Here is a 19,718-nt window from a genome sequence, read left to right on the forward strand (position 1 = left end):
CAATATACCATGGCTATGGGCTGTGTCCAGGCACTCTGCGATCCGTCGTGCCTAAGAACAGCCCTTAGCCATGGTATATTTGCCATATACCACACCCCCTCGTGCCTTATTGCTTAATTAACACATAGATAATCTTTATTGATATAGGCTTTGTTGCCTGTGTTAAGTCATGCTGAGAAAAGCTCCTGACACTAAAAATATTGTATAGCAGATCATCAAAAAATCCAAGTGAGAAATTTTGTTTTCACTTAAAATTAATTTGTTAATATGTTAATAAATGACAGTCAAATGCATTAAATAACTTTTAAAATACACAATGTGATAATGATAATTTTGGGGACACACAGACTAAGTCGCACCTGTTAGTAGTAAGGGTATCTGGGGTGTATTGATAGCTGCATGGGCTTGATCTCAATGTTTCAAGTATCATTGCAAGATTTGTGAAGGCATCAGAATTTTTACTGAAATTCTGGAACATGAGCAGTTTTAAGGCTACACCAAGACTCCGTTCCAACTGACACAGTTTTCCCTTTATAGTGCACTACGGTTTGACCAGCTCCCTATGGGCCCTGGTCAAAAGTAGGGCACTATACAGGGAATAGGGTGCCATCTGGGATGCATCCCAAAAACATGGAATGAACATCTACTGTGCTCGGTGGTGCGATAAAAAGTAGATTGCATGAATAATAGCCTATCTTTCTGTCAAAGCTGTGTGTGAATGTATATGAGATGATGTAACACTACCGTTATAACTAAGAAATTACAGCATCACTGCTAATCAACAGTTTCTTGATTGACATCTCCCACTTTGTATATCATATCTAAGCCCATGAATCATATCTTTCATACAGGCATTAGATGGTTATTTTGCAGACAGACATTGTTTAAAGATACATATTCTCATAGTAGTGTAGCATGGGTAACAGTCTGTTTGAGTTATTATTCCACTCTTTGCTATGTCATGTCATGTTTGGCATGACACAGAGTACATGGAGTGGAATGTTAGCAAAACAGGTTCTGGAGTTCAGGCTAGTGGTAGTGTGCATTTCTATCAAGTACTATTATTATTATCATATTATTTGGTTAGTGCACAAACCACACGGATAACAATACCCCAAATCCTTCATCCTTGTTTATTCTATACTAAGATTAAATCCTCAATCATTAAATACTAACTACACAGAGCAAATGATTGTTGATGTTTAAACAACAATATCATGTCTAGCCTTCAGCTGTAAATCTTACAATACACCCCACTGCCAATGCTGGTGGGATACCGGAAGTTGTACACTATCATGTCTCACCCTGAGGTATATGGGGCTCACCTTTTTTCTTCTTCACTCAAACAAGCACATGCGCACACGCACGTACATTCACACACACACTGCAATTCTTGAAATGAACAGTCGACCACAACGAAACATTTTTCTACGCTTCATATAAATGACCTAGCTATATTATCATCTAGCATTTTGTATATTAGTTTTCATTGTGCAAGAATAGGCAAACCGTCCTCCTGCACCGATTTCAAAACGGATGCCATAATCTAAATATACGAATGAAACACAATAACCATGAAAAAATGTAAAAGTGCTAGTTGACAATAGTCATACAGTACAGTATTATAGAGGTACATTGAGAATACTTTTTCTTATAAACTAGGATATTGTCACGTTTACCTTTTCCCTTTTCCGTTTTAACCCACCATCACTAGAAACCTCTAACAACCACAGTATGCCATTGTCAATCCTCTTGGTCTTCACCGTCCTCGCGAGTCTCTGTCCTCTTCTCGTGACAGGTGAAAATTCGCCGCATTTCTCCCTCATACCTGATGAAATTCTCTCCAAATCTGGCCCAGGCTTTCATGGGGACTGTTATGGTGTTCCTGTATGGCTGTCGTACCTCGCTAATCTTCAAAAACACACCGTAGCGGTTGGAACCAACGTCGAAATAAAACCTCTTATTGTCCACTCGAAAGGATTCTGCCTCGGGAAGCTCGGGGGATTCTTCGTGGTTCCTATTGCCTCTTCCACGCTCATCCGTGGCATCACCATCGCCGTAGTCTTCAATAAGCTGCGACAGTGCATCTCTGAATTCGATTAGCCCTTGAGCCGGCAACACTATGGTCTGCTCGATGCCCTGGCCGTAGTAACCCATGGTGCCATGTCCTCTGCTGACAGTCTGTCTGATGCGGAGGAACCTGCCTCGCTGGTTCTCTTTCAGATCCAGATAGTACTTTCTATTGTCTCTCTCAATGAATTCACTCTTCAGGACGCGATGAGTATGCTCCTCCGACACCGCAGAGCCGGTGGGAGATACTGATGCTGCGTGGTGGTGATCTTGCTGTCTTCTGCGGGAATCTTGGGGGCGGCCCTGGCCATTGCTCTGCTCTTCTGGCCGTGGTACCAGGCCACCTCGCAACCCAATGTGAGCGTAATAATCGATGAAGTCCCCCAGGCAATATCGTAGATCGGGTGCCATTGACATGGACAGCGTTAATTTGCTCTTCCTGATGTTATCATGGCGGCCTCTTCCAATCCAAACCTCTGCAATTTTTAGGAATCTGCCCCTTGCACTTTGTTTTACGTCCAAATAAAACCGTTTCTTCTGGATATCGACACGTTTAGAGGCAAGCTCCTGAATGTCTATGCCCTGCTGCTGTGTGCCAGGGTGAACATACTGTTGAGGATATGCGCCTCTCGTCATAGAATCTGATGTAATCCTTCCTCTGCCTCTTTCCATCCCTCTTGAACATGTATCAGCCATAATTATTTCGTTTCCACCACAGTTAGCACACGAAAATTTGCTTATCCATTAATAGCCAACATGCTGTCGTTCAGGTAACGTTAAGCATATTAATTTAGCTAGCTAGCCTGCCAGCTTGTGGCTATAGTAGCCTAACACGTTTGAAAAATGCCTCGAATGACGTAAAAATGGCAGATATTAGGCAGGAATCGTCAGCAGATCGAGTTTCTGTGTCCTGATTAAAGGTCAAGCGTAACGTTTGGTGCCGTTTCCATCGTAAACCTTGGCAAGCCGGGTTACCTAGCTACCCCTTTCCCTGCATCTGACACTTCTCCCCCGTCTGCTAAGAGGCTATGAAAGCTGCTAGCCTACTGAAATGAAAGGAGAAATCGTCCAATCCAGGGTCTCTTGCTTCCGTAGCAGCGGCTTGATGAGCCCAATGAACCCACCCACCAAGCACCGACCAACGCCAACGTCTGTTGGACGTCTTTTTTTGGTCCTGTCCGGATCAGCCATTTTTTTGTGTATTTTTTTGGTGAGGTTTCTGGTGAGGTCAGGACCGGCCTTGATTTCAACGTCCGGACCACATTTGGCCCACACCTAGACGTCCTATAATTGGTTCAGATTTGGTTCAGTCGTGAACGGCCTTGATTTGGCCCAAACATGGACATCTATGATTAGTGACTCGACCAAATCTGAACCAAAGAAAAGTAGAGTATGGTACAGTACAGTATAATGTACTGTATTGTACACTACTTTACTCTAATGTACTCTACTGAACTAAACTGTACTCTACTGAACTAAACTGTACTCTACTGAATAAAACTACTGTCCTGTACCATTCTCTACTGTGCTGAACTGTGGCGTATTGTACTGTGCTGTTCAAACTTGTGAAACATCCTAGACATCTATGATTAGTTCAGCTTTGGTTTGGTCCTGACTGATCAAATATGAACTTGTTTGAGGGCGGAGCTCATTAGAATAATATCAAGCATGTTTTGCAAGTGATTATTTTTACATTTACATTTTGGTAATTCAGTAGACACTTATTTTCAACATCTGTAAATGATGTCTTTTCAACTTTCATTCAGAGCAGAAAATTAACCTGATTTCAACATCTGGAAAATACACATTTTCCAATCAAATCAAAATGTTATTTGTCACATGCTCTGAATACAACAGGTGTAGACTTTACAGTGCAATACTTATCAGCCATTTCCCAACAATGCAGAATTTAAAAATATGAAACATTTGCAAAATTTAAAAAAAGGAAATAGTAACACAATAAAATGACAATAACAAGGCTATATACAAGGACTACCAGTACCGAGTCAATGTGCAGGGGTACGAGGTAGTTGAGGTAATCTACATTATATGTGCAGTACATGTTGGTAGGGGTAAAAGTGACTAGACAATCAGGGTAGATCATAAACAGTAGCAGCAGCATATGTGACAAGCATTTCGCTACACTCGCATTAACATCTGCTAACCATGTGTATGTGACAAATAAAATTTGATTTGATTTGATGTGAAGAGTGTGAAAGTGTGTCTATGTGTGAGTGTATGTGTTGCGTCAATATGCGTGTGTGTGTGTGTGTGTGTGTGTGTGTGTTGGAGTGTCAGTGTAGTATGTGTAAATGTGTGGGTAGTGTCCAGTGAGTGTGAATAGAGCCAGTGGAAGAGTCTGTGCAATAAATAAATAAAAAATGTATTTGTCACATACACATGGTTAGCAGATGTTTATGCGAGTGTAGCGAAATGCTTGTGCTTCTAGTTCCGACAATGCAGTAATAACCAACGAGTAATCTAACAATTCCAAAACTACTACCTTATACACACAAGTGTAAAGGGATAAAGAATATGTACATAAAGATATATGAATGAGTGATGGTACAGAATGGCATAGGCAAGATGCAGTAGATGGTATGGAGTACAGTATATACATATGAGATGACTAATGTAGGGTATGTAAACAAAGTGACATAGTTTAAAGTGGCTAGTGATACATGTATTATATAAAGATGCAGTAGATGATATAGAGTACAGTATATACATATACATATGAGATGAGTAATGTAGGGTATGTAAACATATATATACACACACATTCACTAGCATTCAAAAGTTTTGGGTCACTTAGAAATGTCCTTGTTTTTGAAAGAAAAGCACATTTTTTGTCCATTAAAATAACATCAAATTGATCAGAAATACAGTGTAGACATTGTTCATGTTGTAAATGACTATTGTAGCTGGAAACAGCTGATTTTTAATGAAATATCTACATAGGCGCACAGAGGCCCATTATCAGCAACCATCACTCCTGTGTTCCAATGGCACGTTGTGTTAGCTAATCCAAGTTTTATCATTTTAAAAGGCTTATTGGTGATTAGAAAACCCTTTTGCAATTATTTTCACAGCTGAAAACTGTTGTGCTAATTAAAGAAGCAATAAAACTGTCCAGCTTCATTAAATAGTACCCGCAAAACACCTATCTCTATAGTCAACAGTGAAGAGGCGACTCTGGGATGCTGGCCTTCTAGGGATGCTGGTCTTATATATGTATATATATATATATATATATATATATAGTAAAAATCAAAATCTAATCAAATGTTATTGTTCACATACACATGGTTAACAGATGTTAATGCGAGTGTAGCGAAATCCTTGTGCGTCTAGTTCAGACATTGCAGTAATATCTAATAAAAAGTACCAGTCAAAAGTATGGACACATCTACTCATTCAAGGGTTTTTCTTTATTGAATTTTTCCCCCTACATTGTAGAGTAATAGTGAATACATCAGAACAATGAAATAACACATATGGAATCATGTAGTAACCAAAAACAGTGTTAAACAAGTAAAAATATATTTTAGATTCTTCAAAGTAGCCACCCTTTGCCTTGATGAAAGCTTTGCACGCTCTTTGCATTCCGTCAACCAGCTCCACCTGGAAAGCTTTTCCAATAGTCTTGGAGCAGATCCCAGCATATGCTGAGCACTTGTTGGCTGCTTTTCCTTCACCCTGCAGTCCAACTCAACCCAAACCTTCAGGAAACAGCAGAGGGAGCACCCCCCCCATCCACATCAACGGGACAGCAGTGGAAAAGGTGGAAAGCTTCAAGTTCGTCGGCATACACATTACTGACAAACTGAAATGATCCACCCACACAGACAGTGTGGTGAAGAAGGAACAAAAGCCCCTCTTCAACCTCAGGAGGCAGAAGAAATTGGTCTTGGCACTTAAAACCCTCACAAACCTTTACAGATGTATAATTGAAAACATCCTGTCGGGCTGTATCACCGCCTGGTATGGCAACTGCACCTCCCGCAACCGCAGGGCTCTCCAGAGGGTGGTGCAGTCTGCCCAACGCATCACCGGCAAACAGACTGCCCTCCAGTACACATACAGCACCAAATGTCACAGGAAAGCCTCAAAGATCATCAAGGACAACAACCACCCGAGCCACTGCCTGTTCACCCCGCTATCATCCAGAAAGCGAGGTCAGTACAGGTGCATCAAAGCTGGGACCGAGAAACTGAAAAACAGCTTCTATCTCAAGGCCATCAGACTATCAGAGCCATTAGAGGCTGCTGCCCTATATACATAGACTTGAAATCACTGGCCACTTTAGTAATGGAACACTAGTCACTTTAATAATGTTGCCATATTTTGCATTACTCATATGCATATACTGTATTCTATCCTATTCTACTTTGTCTTAGTCTATGCCTCTCTGACATTGCTCATCCAAATATTCATGTAGTCTTAATTACATTCCTTTACTTTAGATTGTGTGTATTGTTAAATATTACTTGTTAGATATTATTGCACTGTTGGAGCTAGAAACACAAGCATTTTGCTACACCAGCAATAACATCTGTTAAACACGTGTATTTGATTGATTGAAAACATCTCAATTGGGTTGACATTGGGTGATTGTGGAGGCCAGATCATCTCATGCAGCACTCCATCACTCTCCTTCTTGGTCAAATAGTCCTTACACAGCCTGGAGTTGTGTTGGGTCTTTGTCGTTTTGAAAAACAAATGATAGTGGGACTAAGCGCAAACCAGATGGGATGGCGTATCGCTGCAGAATGCTGTGGTAGTCATGCTGGTCAAGGGCACCTTGAATTCTAAATAAAACACTGACAGTGTCACTAGCAAAGCACCCACACACCTCCTCCTCCATGCTTCACGGTGGGAACCACACATGTGGAGATCATCAGTTCACCTACTCTGCGTCTCACAAAGACACGGCAGTTGTACCATAAATCTCAAATTTTGACTGATCAGATCAAAAGACAGATTCCCACCGGTCTAATGTCCATTGCTCGTGTTTCTTGGCCCAAGCAAGTCGTCTTCTTACTAGTGTCCTTTAGTAGTGGTTTCTTTGCGGCAATTCGACCATGAAGGCCTGATTCACGCAGTCTCCTCTGAACAGTTGATGTTGAGATGTGTCTGTTACTTGAACTCTGTGAAGCATTTATTTGATCTGCAATTTCTGAGGCTGGTAACTCTAATAAACGTATCCCCTGCAGAAGAAGTATCTCTGCATCCTCCTTTCCTGTGGAAGTCCTCATGAGAGCCAGTTTCATCATAGCGCTTGATGTTTTTGTGACCCGCTTGAAGAAATGTTAAAAGTTCTTGACTGATTGACTGACCTTCATGTCTTAAAGTAATGATGGACTGTCGTTTCTCTTTGCTTATTTGAGCTGTTCTTGCCATAATATGGACTTGGTCTTTTACCAAATAGGGCTATCTCTGTATACAACCTTGTCAAAACACTATTTCATAGTTATGATGTATTCACTATTATTCTACAATGTAGAAAATAGTAAAAATAAAGAAAAACCCTGGAATGAGTAGGTGTGTCCAAACTTTTGACTGGTACTGTACTGTATATATATATATATATATATATATATATATATATATATATGTAAAAAAAAAATGTAAAAAAAAAAAAAAAAAAAAGGGGGTTCAATGCAAATAATGCGTTAGCCATTTGATTAAATGTAAGCAGATTTATGGCTTGGGGGTAGAAGCTGTTCAGGAGCCTATTGGTCCTGCTTGCTGTGCGGTAGCAGAGAGAACAGTATATGACTTGGGTGGCTGGAGTCTTTGACACCACCTGCTATAGAGGTTCTAGATGGCAGGGAGCTTGGTCCCAGTGATGTACTGGGCCACACACACTTCCCTCTGTAGCACCTTACGGTCAGATTCCAAGCCGTTGCCATGCCAAACAGTGACGCAGCCAGTCAAGATGCTCTCAATGGTGCAGCTGTAGAACTTGTGCTCCTTTCATTCAGAACCTAAAATGAACCTAACTTCAACGTCTGGAAAATACGTATTTTAGACGTTATTTTGCTTACTGGGCATCCAACTCTCCCTTCCTCTCCAGCGGCGAAATCCCACAGATAAAGCGACAGACAACCTAGTTTGAGATGAACAAGTGAATTTACTGCAAATAACTGCCTTTATAAAGTAGGATAGAATAGCTGCAATAACGTTAGCCGTCACCATCGATATAGATGCTGCAACATATAAAGGCCTACCAATTTTTTTTTTTTACGTGAATCAGGGACAAACATGATCATTGATTGAGAAAATATCGTAATGGCTACCGGAATAAAGTGATGTTTAAACGCGTTATATGCAAAATGTTCCATCCCGTTTTTCCCCGCGACTTTAAAAAAAGAACATTCTGAATTCAACAACGCAACTGGTTTCGAACAGATGATAAAATAGGTAAGAGATAATCAACGACGTGTTCTATGGAAAATGCGCGTCATGGAACACACAATCCATAGAGTTGCATTATTTTCTAGCGAACGCATAGAGCCCCGGGTTGATTATTTATGCCATGGCTATAATTTAACATATTTGCCGCATGAAATGTATTGATTTACTGGTAGAAATGTGTTCTGCATCCACTGAAGTAGCTAGCACGTTTACTAGATAGCTGGAGTAGTTTCCGTGGTAACCAAACAAACAGACTTGCTAGTTTATCTAACAAAACAATCAGTACTAACTTGCCATTATGACAAATCGAATCCATTTTATATTTAGCAGATGCTCTTATCCAGAGCGACTCGCAGTAGTGAGTGAATACAGCGCCAGTCAAAAGTTTGGACACACCTACTCATTCAAGGGTTTTTCTTTATTTTTACTGTTTTCTACATTGTAGAATAAAACTATACTTTAAAAAAAAAAAAAACACATATGGAATCATGTAGTAACTAAAAAAAAGTGTTAAACAAAGTAGCCACCCTTTGCTTTGACGACAGCTTTGCACACTCTTGGCATTCTCTTAACCAACTTCACCTGGAATGCTTTTCCAACAGTGTTGAAGGAGTTCCCACATATGCTGAGCACTTGTTGGCTGCTTTTCCTTCACTCTGTGGCCCAACTCAACCCAACTCATCCCAAAGCACCCCTACACCATCACAAATCCTCCTCCATGCTTCTTGGTGGGAACCACACATGCGGAGATCATCCGTTCACCTACTCTGCGTCTGGAACAAAAATGACAGATTTACACCTGTCTAATGTCCATTGCTCGTGTTTCTTGGGCCAAGGAAGTGTCTTCTTATTGGTGTCATTTAATGGGTCTGCAGGTAGCCTAGAGGTTAGTTACTGAAAGGTTGCTGGATCGAATCCCCGAGCTGACAACGTAAAAATCTGTCGTTCTGCTCCCGAACAAGGGAGTTAACCCACTGTTCCCCGGTAGGCCGTCATTGTAAATAAGAATTTGTACTGACTTGCCTAAAGTTAATTTAAAAAGAAATTGGTACACACACTTCACCACAGTGTTCTCCACTCTATATAATAGATGTGATGTTGTTTATTTGATTTATTGCTAAAATAGGAGGTTCAATAAAATAAGTAATAAACTTGAGTTCTTACCGATTAAAAAAATAAATATATTCTGACTGACTTCAAAGAGACCACATTCAAGTCCTTCATCCCCCACTTAGTCTGACTGCTGCTCTCTCTGGCTCCACAACAAACCCCCGCTCGGCCATCTAGAGGTGTGAATACCCAGCCATCCTACAAGAAGAGGATGGTAAATGCTTTACAGCAGAAAGAGACTTGGGACCAGTAGCACAATCTTGTGTAGAGGGTGTTCTAAATAGTGTCATTGTAAATAGTGTGTACATTTATTTATTTATATATATATATTTTTACTTTTTGTGTGGTTTGTGGTGTGTTCAATTATGACATTAAATCAGTGTTGGCTGCTAACTTGGCCCGTAAATATTTCACTACTGTGTTTGGAGACATTGGATCAGCATTCTTGTCGCGTCTCGTGTTAGTACATTTTATGTAGGGAAGCTAATGATCCATCATGTATGAAATTCCTGGGAGTGTGTAAACTTGTATTTTTTATTAGCATAGCATTTTTGTATGTTTTCTATAATTATGTTCTTGAAAATGTATCAATTTACCAATTCGGCCACTTGGGTACATTTGGGAAAATCGTGAAGAACACCTGGGTGACTTCATCCTAAATGCTGGAGACTCATATCTCTCTCACTAGCTTTAAGCACCAGCTGTCAGAGCAGCTCACAGATCACTGCACCTGTACATAGCCCATCTGTAACTAGCCCATCCAACTACCTCATCCCCATACTGTATTTATTTATTTTTTATCTTGCTCCTTTGCACCCCGGTATCTCTACTTGCACATTCATCTTCTGCACAGCTACCATTCCAGTGTTTAATTGCTATATTGTAGATACTTTGCCACCATGGCCTATTTATTGCCTTACCTCCCTTATCCTACCTCATTTGCACATGCTGTATATAGACTTTCTACTGTATGTTTGTTTATTCCATGTGTAACTCTGTGTTGTTGTATGTGTCGAACTGCTTTACTTTATCTTGGCCAGGTCGCAGTTGCAAATGAGAACTTGTTCTCAACTAGCCTACCTGATTAAATAAAGGTTAAATAAAATAAATAAATGAACGTAAAAAATGTCATGTAGCTTGCTCATTCTTGAAGTTATCAGTGTGAAAATTTGCGCATACACTGTTGCCCTCTTGTGGACACCCTGTAAACAGCTTCCTAGCTGAATGTGTGACCATTCTCTTCCATTTCAAAGATAATGGTACAACAAAAATAAAATAAAAAATGTTCTTTGTATTTTCTTTTCCCATATCTAATCTACAATGTAGAAAATAGTAAAAATAAAGAAAAACCCTGGAATGAGTAGGTGTGTCCAAACATTTGACTGGCACTGTATATTTTCATATTTGTTGTAATGGTCCCTGTGGGAATCAAACATACACCGCTGGTTTTGCAAGTGCCATGCGCTACCAACTGAGCCACATAATTCAACAATGCCAATAATGTTTTCAATTCGACTTCCGCTTTCAATAGCAGCACAAACATAGAACATGTAAGAATGAACTTTAGCCATTGAATTCTACCATGTAAATGTACTGTCTATTACAGTGAAATGATACATAACAAAATTTCCTTCAAGCAAATCAGAAAAAAGTATTCATCAATACCATGGCATAATTAAGCAATAAGGAATGAGGGTGTGTGGTATATGGCCAATATACCACGGCTAAGGGCTGTTCTTAGTCAAATCAAATTTAATTTACAGTGAAATGCTTAGTTACAAGCCCTTAACCAACAATGCAGTTAAGGGGAAAAAAAAGTAAGAGATAAGAATAACAAATAATTAAAGAGCAGCAGTAAATAACAATAGTGGGGCTATATACAGCGGGTACCGGTACAGAGTCAATATGCGGGGGCACCGGTGTCGAGGTAATTGGGGTAATATGTCATTATTAAAGTGACTATGCATAGATAATAACAGAGAGTAGCAGCAGCATAGAAGGGGGTAATGCAAATAGCCTGGGTAGCTATTTGATTAGCGGTTTAGGAGTCTTATGGCTTGGGAGTAGAAGCTGTTTAGAAGCCTCTTGGACTTAGACTTGGCGCTCCGGTACCGCTTCCCGTGAGGTAGCAGAGAGAACAGTCTATGACTAGGATGGCTGGAGTCTTTGACAATTTTTAGGGCCTTCTTCGGACACCGCCTGGTATAGAGGTCCTGGATGGCAGGCAGCTTGGCCCCGGTGATGTACTGAGCCATATGCACTACCCTCTGCAATGCCTTGCGGTCGTTGGCCGAGCAGTTGCCATACCAGGCAGTGATGCAACACGTCAGGATGCTCTCGATGGTACAGCTGTAAAACCTTTTGAGGATCTGATGACCCATGCCAAATCTTTTCAGTCTTCTGAGGGGGAATGGGTTTTGTCATGCCCTCTTCACAACTGTCTTGGTGTGTTTGGACCATGTTAGTTTGTTGGTGATGTGGACGCCAAGGAACTTGAAGCTCTCAACCTGCTCCACTACAGCCCTGTCGATGGGAATGGGAGAGTGCTCGGTCATCCTTTTCCTGTAGTCCACAATCATCTCCTTTGTCTTGATCACGTTGAGGGAGAGGTTGTTGTCCTTGCACCAGACGGTCAGGTCTCTGACCTCCTCCCTATAGGCTGTCTCATCGTTGTTAGTGATCAGGCCTACCGCTGTTGTGTCATCAGCAAACTTAATGATGGTGTTGGAGTCGTGCCTGGCCGTGTAGTCATGAGTGAACAGGGAGTACAGGAGGGGACTGAGCACGCACCCCAGAAGGGCCCCCGTGTTGAGGACCAGCATGGCGGATGTGTTGTTACCTAACCTTACCACCTGGGGTCGGCCCGTCAGGAAGTCCAGGATCCAGTTGCAGAGGGAGGTGTTTAGTCCCAGGGTCCTTAGCTTAGTGATGAGCTTTGAGGGCACTATGGTGTTGAACACTGAGCTGTAGTCAATGAACAGCATTCTCACATAGGTGTTCCTTTTGTCCAGGTGGGAAAGGGCAGTGTGGAGTGCAATAGAGATTGCATCATCTGTGGATCTGTTGGTGTGGTATGCAAATTGGAGTGGGTCTAGGGTTTCTGAGATAATGGTGTTGATGTGAGCCATGACCATCCTTTCAAAGCATTTCATGGCTATAGATGTGAGTGATGCGGGTCGGTAATCATTTAGGCAGGTTACCTTAGTGTTGCTCACAATGCAACGCAGAGTGCCTGGATACATCCCATCGCCGTGGTATATTGGCCATATACCACAAACCCCAGAGGTGCCTTATTGCTATTATAAACTGGCTCCGAACGTAATTAGTGCAGTAAAAGTAAATGTTTTGTTATACCCGTAGTATACGTTTTGATATACCACGGCTGTCAGCCAATCAGCATTCAGGGCTCGAACCACACAGTTTCTTATTAAGTGATAATGCCAGAGAAGCCGGTGTTTGGAGGACATATTGGCACAGGTGTTGTTATATCCTCCAAACATCGGCTTTGATGGCATTATGACTTTTATACAATGGGTTACCAAAATATTCAAATATTGGTTGAAATGTTATTTTGATTAATTTATTCATAATATTTCTTCCTTCCACAAGATATAGTCCCGACACAAATCTAGGGATGCTACCCAAGCCGGCTGGTCGTTCATTCCATCAGTTCGGTTGCTAGAGACGCGACCCATTTGTTCGTGCTAAATGTTCTTATCCTAATGTTCTTATCCCTTGCTTGATAGCTAGCCAACTGCGGCTAACTTACAGTCACATCAAAGTGAGTGCAGCCAGAATAACAGCAAAGTAGCGGCATTTGCATTTGTTTTAGCTGTTTCTAGTGACATTTATTTGGATACATCCATAACAATGAGCTGAAGATGGGCAATCTTGCCTGGGATAGAAAATGTGCTCACTTGTCAGGACACTGTTGTTCAGAGGAGCGAAAAAAGACTGCAAACTAGCTGCACTTAGTTTCATTTGACCTTTTTAAAATGTACATTTCTTTGTATATATCCATAAAAAGGATGCCAGCTGATTAATGATGTCGACTGGCTGAGAAAAGCTGCCTGCCTGTCTGTCTCGTCCCGACCCCCGACACGTTCATTACTATGGGAAAAGCTGGAGATCTAATTTGAATATTGAAACAATTTTGCAAATGTCAGAGACAGATAGCAAGGTTTATACAAATCTCCGCTGTTGGAAACTAAATGTTAGTCTAAAAGAAATGTGAGATAATGTCTCGACGCTTTTTATAGTGGAGATCAAGTTTAGCAATTGCCTGGCTGGGCTGATGAGACAGTGGATTGCGCAGTCAGATGGAACAGAGTAAATAGGCATTTTAACGTCATAGATTTAGCCGGTGGTAACTTGTGGAATAGACGCTGGCTGGAATGTGGTTTTAACCAATCACAATTCAGAATTAGACCCACCCGTTGTATAATTAAGAAATAAGGCTCGATGGGGTGTGGTATATGGCCTGTATACCATGGCTAAGGGCTGTTCTTAGCCACAACGCCATGCGAATGCATTATAAGCTGATTAGGTTCGAACCCTGAATGCTGATTGGCTGACAGCCATGGCATATCAGACCGTATACCACGGTTATGACAGAACATTTATTTTTACTGCTCTAATTATGTTAGTAACCTGTTTATAATAGCAATAAGGCACCTTGGGTGTTTGTGGTATATGTCCAATATAGGGAAAGGGGGATACCTAGTCAGTTGTACAACTGAATTCATTCTGAATTCTGAACTGAAATGTCTCTTCTGCATTTAGCCCAACCCCCCTGAATCAGAGAGGTGCAGACGGCTGTCTTAATCGACATCCATGTATTTGGCACCCAGGGAACAGCTCAGGAGAAGAATGACAGATTTTTACCTTGTCAGCTCAGGGATTCGATCCAGCAACCTTTTGGTTGCTGGCCCAATGCTCCTACCCGCCAAGCTACCTGCTGCCTCACGGGTAAGTGCTGTATCCAGGCACTCTGTGTTGCTTCGTGCATATGAACAGCCCTTAGCCATGGTATTGGCCATATAACACACCCCCTCAGGCCTTATGGCTTAAATAACTCCAGGAGTGATTGTATGCTATAATTAAGCAATAAGGCCAGAGGGGGTGTGTAATATGGCCAATATACCACGGCTAAGGGCTGTCCATATGCACGACACAACGCAGAGGCCATATACCACAAACCCCCGAGTTGCTTTATCGCTATTATAAACGGGTTACCAACGGTCTGTTATAAACTGGGTAGTTTGAGCCCTGAATACTGATTGGCTGATAGCCGTGGTGTATCATACCGTATACCACTGGTAAGACAAAACATTTATTTGAGCTGCTCTGATTACGCTGGTAGCCAGTTTATAATAGCAATAACACACCTCAGGGGTTTGTGGTATATGGCCAATATACCTCCACGTTACATTGTGCCTAAGAACAGCCCTTAGCTGTGGTATATTGGCCATATACCACACCCCCTCGTGCCTTATTGTTTAATTAATAACTGGGTGGTTCGAACCCTGAATGCTGAATAGCTGAAAGCCGTTGTATATTTAAGCAATAAGGTTCGAGGGGGTGTGGTATATTGGCAATATACCACAAACCCCTGACATTCCTTATTGCTATTATAAACTGGCTACTAATGTAATTAGAGCAGTTAAAATACATGTTTTGTCATAACTATTGTATATGGTCTTATATACCACGGCTGTCAGCTAATCAGCATTCAGGGCTCAAACCAACCAGTTTATCATTTGTAATAATAACGAAATTAATGTTGTCTTAACATACATCCTTAAAATAAACCATTATATAATTATTTATTCATCAGGTTAGATATATTTTTTTTAACCGAAATCCGGAACTGTTTAATGACGCTGTTAAAACGCTCAGAAAAGGGTTAGGATATGATGACTGATATATGACTGCGATTTTGTTTCACAAGTGCAGCTAAATGTAGGATCATATTATTATTATTATTATTCGTTGGCGACTGTAACCAAAATAGTAATACAAATAGGTGCTGTAATGTTACGTAGATGCAACTCATCTTCCAAAACAGTACGTGGCAGCAACTCTGGAGTATATTGAATAAAACATGACTACAAATCACGAAGAAGAAGAATACGGCGGGAGTTGTTAGCATGTTTGGCAGCTAACGTTAACTACGCGTTAGATACTAGCTAGCAAAGAATAGACGTGAACCATCTCTGGAGTTAGCTAATCACCGTGAGTGAGTATGGAAACACATGAACGTAGACAACCATAGCTATCTAGCTAATGCAGACAGAATAGCGTAGCACATGACGAGTAAACAGTCAAGCAAGTCAACTACAACGTTTGTTTGCGTTAAATTCAGCAAACTAGCACGGATTCTTGACATGAACCCTTGATGTGACATTAGAGAACATTAGACAGACAGACAGACAGACAGCCACCTAGCCGACAAATTGGCAGCTGTTGGATTAACGATGGAAAGTTGGAAATATCTGCTATGACAGGTATCAGCGCATGCACATGTGTTTTAGCCAATGCTAAACCATTTCAGACTGATATGCAAACGTTAGCCTATAATAAAGATGGAAACACGACACTAGCCATGAAAACAGCTGTCATTGTAAAGCGATATATTTTACACCAGCAACATATTTTGCTGTGTATTTGGCTTGCTAAGGAATACAATCTGATTTTTAAATTGTATTTGCAAAAGAGGAAAAATGTTGGAAACTAGGAAGGACTCATGCCACAGTGTTGTATTCTACACTGTAGATGCTGTAACTATTATTAACGCTTATAAAACTCTTTCCCTCTGACAGATTCAAACATGACGGACCGGATTTTACCTGAGTGGATGTCGAAGATAGAAACTACTGAAAAAGATTCACTTAAACAGGTAATTGAAGTTGAGTAAACAGTACTCACATGTATGGTCCAAGATAGTGAACGACGAAACTGATATGGTTAGTAAGCCAGAAGTAGTTCCTGGTTCGTTAACAGATGGAAATATCACCAGCACAGTGTGTAGACAATCCCAGTAGGACAGGCCTACTGGCCTCCAAATGCCTGCCAACAGCTGTCTGAGGTTGGCTATCAAGGTGTGGTTAATTTTCAATTCAGTGAGACTCTCTAATTTGCTTATGTTTACCTATCCACCTGAGCTGTGCAGGGTCATATGCAAATAAAACCATCGCACTGTTTCTCTCAACCCATTTCAATATTCAGTATTGTTTGTGCATGTGATATTTCCTTTGACCACCATTGTTAATTAGTTATAGTTAGAACATTTTAATTAATACCGACTTGAGTTTAATTCAACCAGTTTATTGATATACCATGTGTTGTATAGAGGTCTATGAGATGAGTCCTGCATCATCCTGTCACTCTTCAACATTTGCATAGGTGATATATGTACTGGAAATGTAAATTTCTGTACATGGAGTAAGAACACATGTGCACGATGGACAATAGTGAATGGCCTTTTATTTGCATATTTCCTTAGACACAGAGCAAACCCAATATGCCCAGTTCTGTGGAGAATAGCTGGTAATATAGTCTCTCTGTGGGGGTAATAAGTAACACTTTTGTTTTTCTCAACAGGTTCAAACAGGACTCTATAAAAGAAATGTCATAGAGGATGACCTTCCTTATCTAGAGTTCACTGGCACAGTCATATTCAGCCAGGAGAAAAATGACTGCTCTTTTCTGTCTGACGAGTTAAGGTAATCAAGACTATCACCAGTCTGAGTCTCATAGTACATTCAGTGTACATGTAATAACACAGAGATTGAGCAGTCAGTCAAGTCAGTTGTACAGTGGTAAGCAGGTAGGCCTAGCATGTGGACTCATTGGTTTAGCGTGCTGTGGCTTTATTCACCACTTTGAGTAGTTGCTTACCTGTTTCCTCAGAATGCATCACATCTCTGAAGGCGTATCTATAATCTGGAACTCGTTGTCGGTTCGTCTTGATTGTAAAAATGTGTTCACCACTGTAAAATAAATGTCTGAATCCAAATTTTGGGGCAAACAACATCTCAAAAGTGTTACAACCGCATTTTACGTTAATTATAGTGGGCAATGATTGTTTTTTTACTTTGATTTTGCACCTCATTTACACATCAGTCCCTCTCTTGTTTTTTTTCTTCGTAGGTCTAGTCTTTCACCTGGCTCTGCTGTGGGGTTTGACATAGAATGGCCTCCTTCGTTCACCAAAGGCCAGAAGAAGAAAGTTGCGTTGGTCCAGCTGTGTGTTTCTGTAGAGAAGTGTTACCTTTTTCACCTCTCCCCCATGTCAAGTAAAGTTCACAGGGGAAATGTCTCGAACATTGACTTATCATTGTATGAATCATTTTCTGCTTATCACTTCTGTTATGCCTATAGTTTATCGGTATTTCGACACATGAGAAACACGTTTAGACCTGTTCTGCAATGGTTTTCTGTATTGCATATCTCTGACATCTTGCAGGATTTCCAACTGGCTTGAAGATATTTTTGGAGGATGAGACAATCCGAAAAGTTGGAGTGGGCATCAAAGGAGACATGTGGAAGCTACTCTCTGACTTTGATGTCAAACTGAAGAATTTCGTGGAGCTTGGAGATTTGGCAAATGGAAGAGTAAGATCACAGAATTATACCCTCATTTCACAGCAATTACACAACTCCCAATGTGTTTACTCATGGGCTAATGTATCAAACACTTCCACTTGTTGGCGTGTAACCATATAGTCAAGTCCTAAACAAAATGTCAAGTTAAAAAGGTATCGTTCCAACTACAGCAAAAATACTGGCCTTCTCGAATATTTCACCCAAAATGCATCTGCTAACATGCAATGAGGAATAGCAAAATGACTGTTTGATTGCTCTAAAGCTACTTGCAGTATTATATCCTCACTGACTAGAATTCTTTGTGATTTCCAGCTGCGATGCGGTGAGAGGTGGAGTCTGGATGGGCTCGTCAAGCACCTGTTCAAGAAGAGGCTGTTCAAACAGCAGGATGTGCGCTGTAGCAATTGGGATGACTTTGAACTCTCCCAGGAACAAAAAAGATACGCAGCTACAGATGCTTATGTGAGTGGGGGAAAACCTACTGTATCATATTGTGTAATTGGAAGAATAGAGAACTGGTTTTGTGGGAGAGTTGTGCGAGAGATTCTGTATTGGTTTATCAGCCATGTTTTTATTAGTTTGTTTTTTTGTCTTGCCTAGGCTGGTCTGATCATTCACAACAAACTGAATACTATGGACCCTGGTGAGTATTGTGTAGATTTCTTTGATGTGTCATACATGTGTTATGTTTCTCAAATCCCAGTTATTTTATTGGTTTCCTTCATTACCCCCTAAGATCCATGTCCACACCCCCGCGGAAATAAAATTAGAATTAAAAAAATAATGAAAAAAATAAATCCCAATGGAAATCTGTCAGTTTAAGATATCTGCGTCTCAATCCACCGGTTCCGCCTGTGGTCTCAATCCACCGGTTCCGCCTGTGTCGCTCTTCTGCATTTGCGGTGAAAGGTGACCGGTGTTAGAACGATGTTTATCAGACCGTGAGACATTGGTCTTCTCACAAAATTGTCGGTAGCGTCTGAACGGTTTACGACACCTCTATGAAAAGACGAGAATCTCATGAACTCTGTCTTATGCTCTACAACCTCCACAAGTGTCAGGAGACTTGTCTGAAGTCAGTATAGCCAATCTGCCTTCTGTCTGTATTGTTCATACTGTTTGGGTTAACCCTGTGTGCTAAGGTGAGATTCTCACAAACATGTACAGTACCATTCAAAAGTTTGGACACATTATTAATTCCAAGGTTTTTCTGTATTTTTATACACATACTAAGCAGCTCATGATATAGACAGAAGCGTGCTACATGGCATACCAATCCGAACTTGTCTCTTGGTATGTCCAGCACATCCATTATTTCAGCCAGTCATGGCTAGCTTGAAGGTTCCTGTCTGTTTCTCTGACTAAACCAACTAGGCTCGTAATTTAACAATTGTATTCATATTTACAGATGGTATGCATGTTTGTTATTAAGGCACATGAAAGTTCTCATGTTCCAGAAGGTATTTCTGCAAAAAAAATCATTTTGATAAAAATGTACGTTCAAATGGCTC

The 19,718-nt window shown here is 40.8% G+C and overlaps 2 protein-coding genes across 6 annotated transcripts in view; one reads left to right on the forward strand and one right to left on the reverse strand.

The window, feature by feature from the left end:
- Nucleotides 1-1,119: 1,119 nt before the first annotated feature.
- purg (purine-rich element binding protein G) lies at nt 1,120-3,370 on the reverse strand. The gene has a single exon (XM_024404635.2). The coding sequence runs from the start codon at nt 2,764-2,766 to the stop codon at nt 1,744-1,746; it is 1,023 nt and encodes a 340-aa protein (XP_024260403.1). The 5' UTR covers nt 2,767-3,370; the 3' UTR covers nt 1,120-1,743.
- Nucleotides 3,371-8,167: 4,797 nt separating this feature from the next.
- The window catches only part of wrn (WRN RecQ like helicase), a 48,667-nt gene continuing 37,116 nt past the window's right edge, over nt 8,168-19,718 (forward strand). The window contains exons 1-7 of one of the 5 annotated variants that reach the window (XM_042302661.1): nt 8,168-8,496; nt 16,422-16,498; nt 17,203-17,324; nt 17,752-17,897; nt 18,068-18,216; nt 18,520-18,669; nt 18,808-18,850. In XM_042302661.1, the coding sequence (XP_042158595.1) occupies nt 16,430-16,498; nt 17,203-17,324; nt 17,752-17,897; nt 18,068-18,216; nt 18,520-18,669; nt 18,808-18,850 (679 nt within the window). In that variant the 5' untranslated portion in view covers nt 8,168-8,496; nt 16,422-16,429. The other 4 variants (XM_042302662.1, XM_042302659.1, XM_042302660.1 and 1 more) reach the window with 4 other exon arrangements.

Source organism: Oncorhynchus tshawytscha, linkage group LG20 (genome assembly GCF_018296145.1).
Source record: "Oncorhynchus tshawytscha isolate Ot180627B linkage group LG20, Otsh_v2.0, whole genome shotgun sequence".
In the NCBI taxonomy this organism is placed as follows: domain Eukaryota; kingdom Metazoa; phylum Chordata; class Actinopteri; order Salmoniformes; family Salmonidae; genus Oncorhynchus; species Oncorhynchus tshawytscha.

Excerpts from the sequence above, each read along its gene's own strand:
- purg (XM_024404635.2), bottom strand. The coding sequence starts at position 2,766 with ATGGCTGATACATGTTCAAGAGGGATGGAAAGAGGCAGAGGAAGGATT.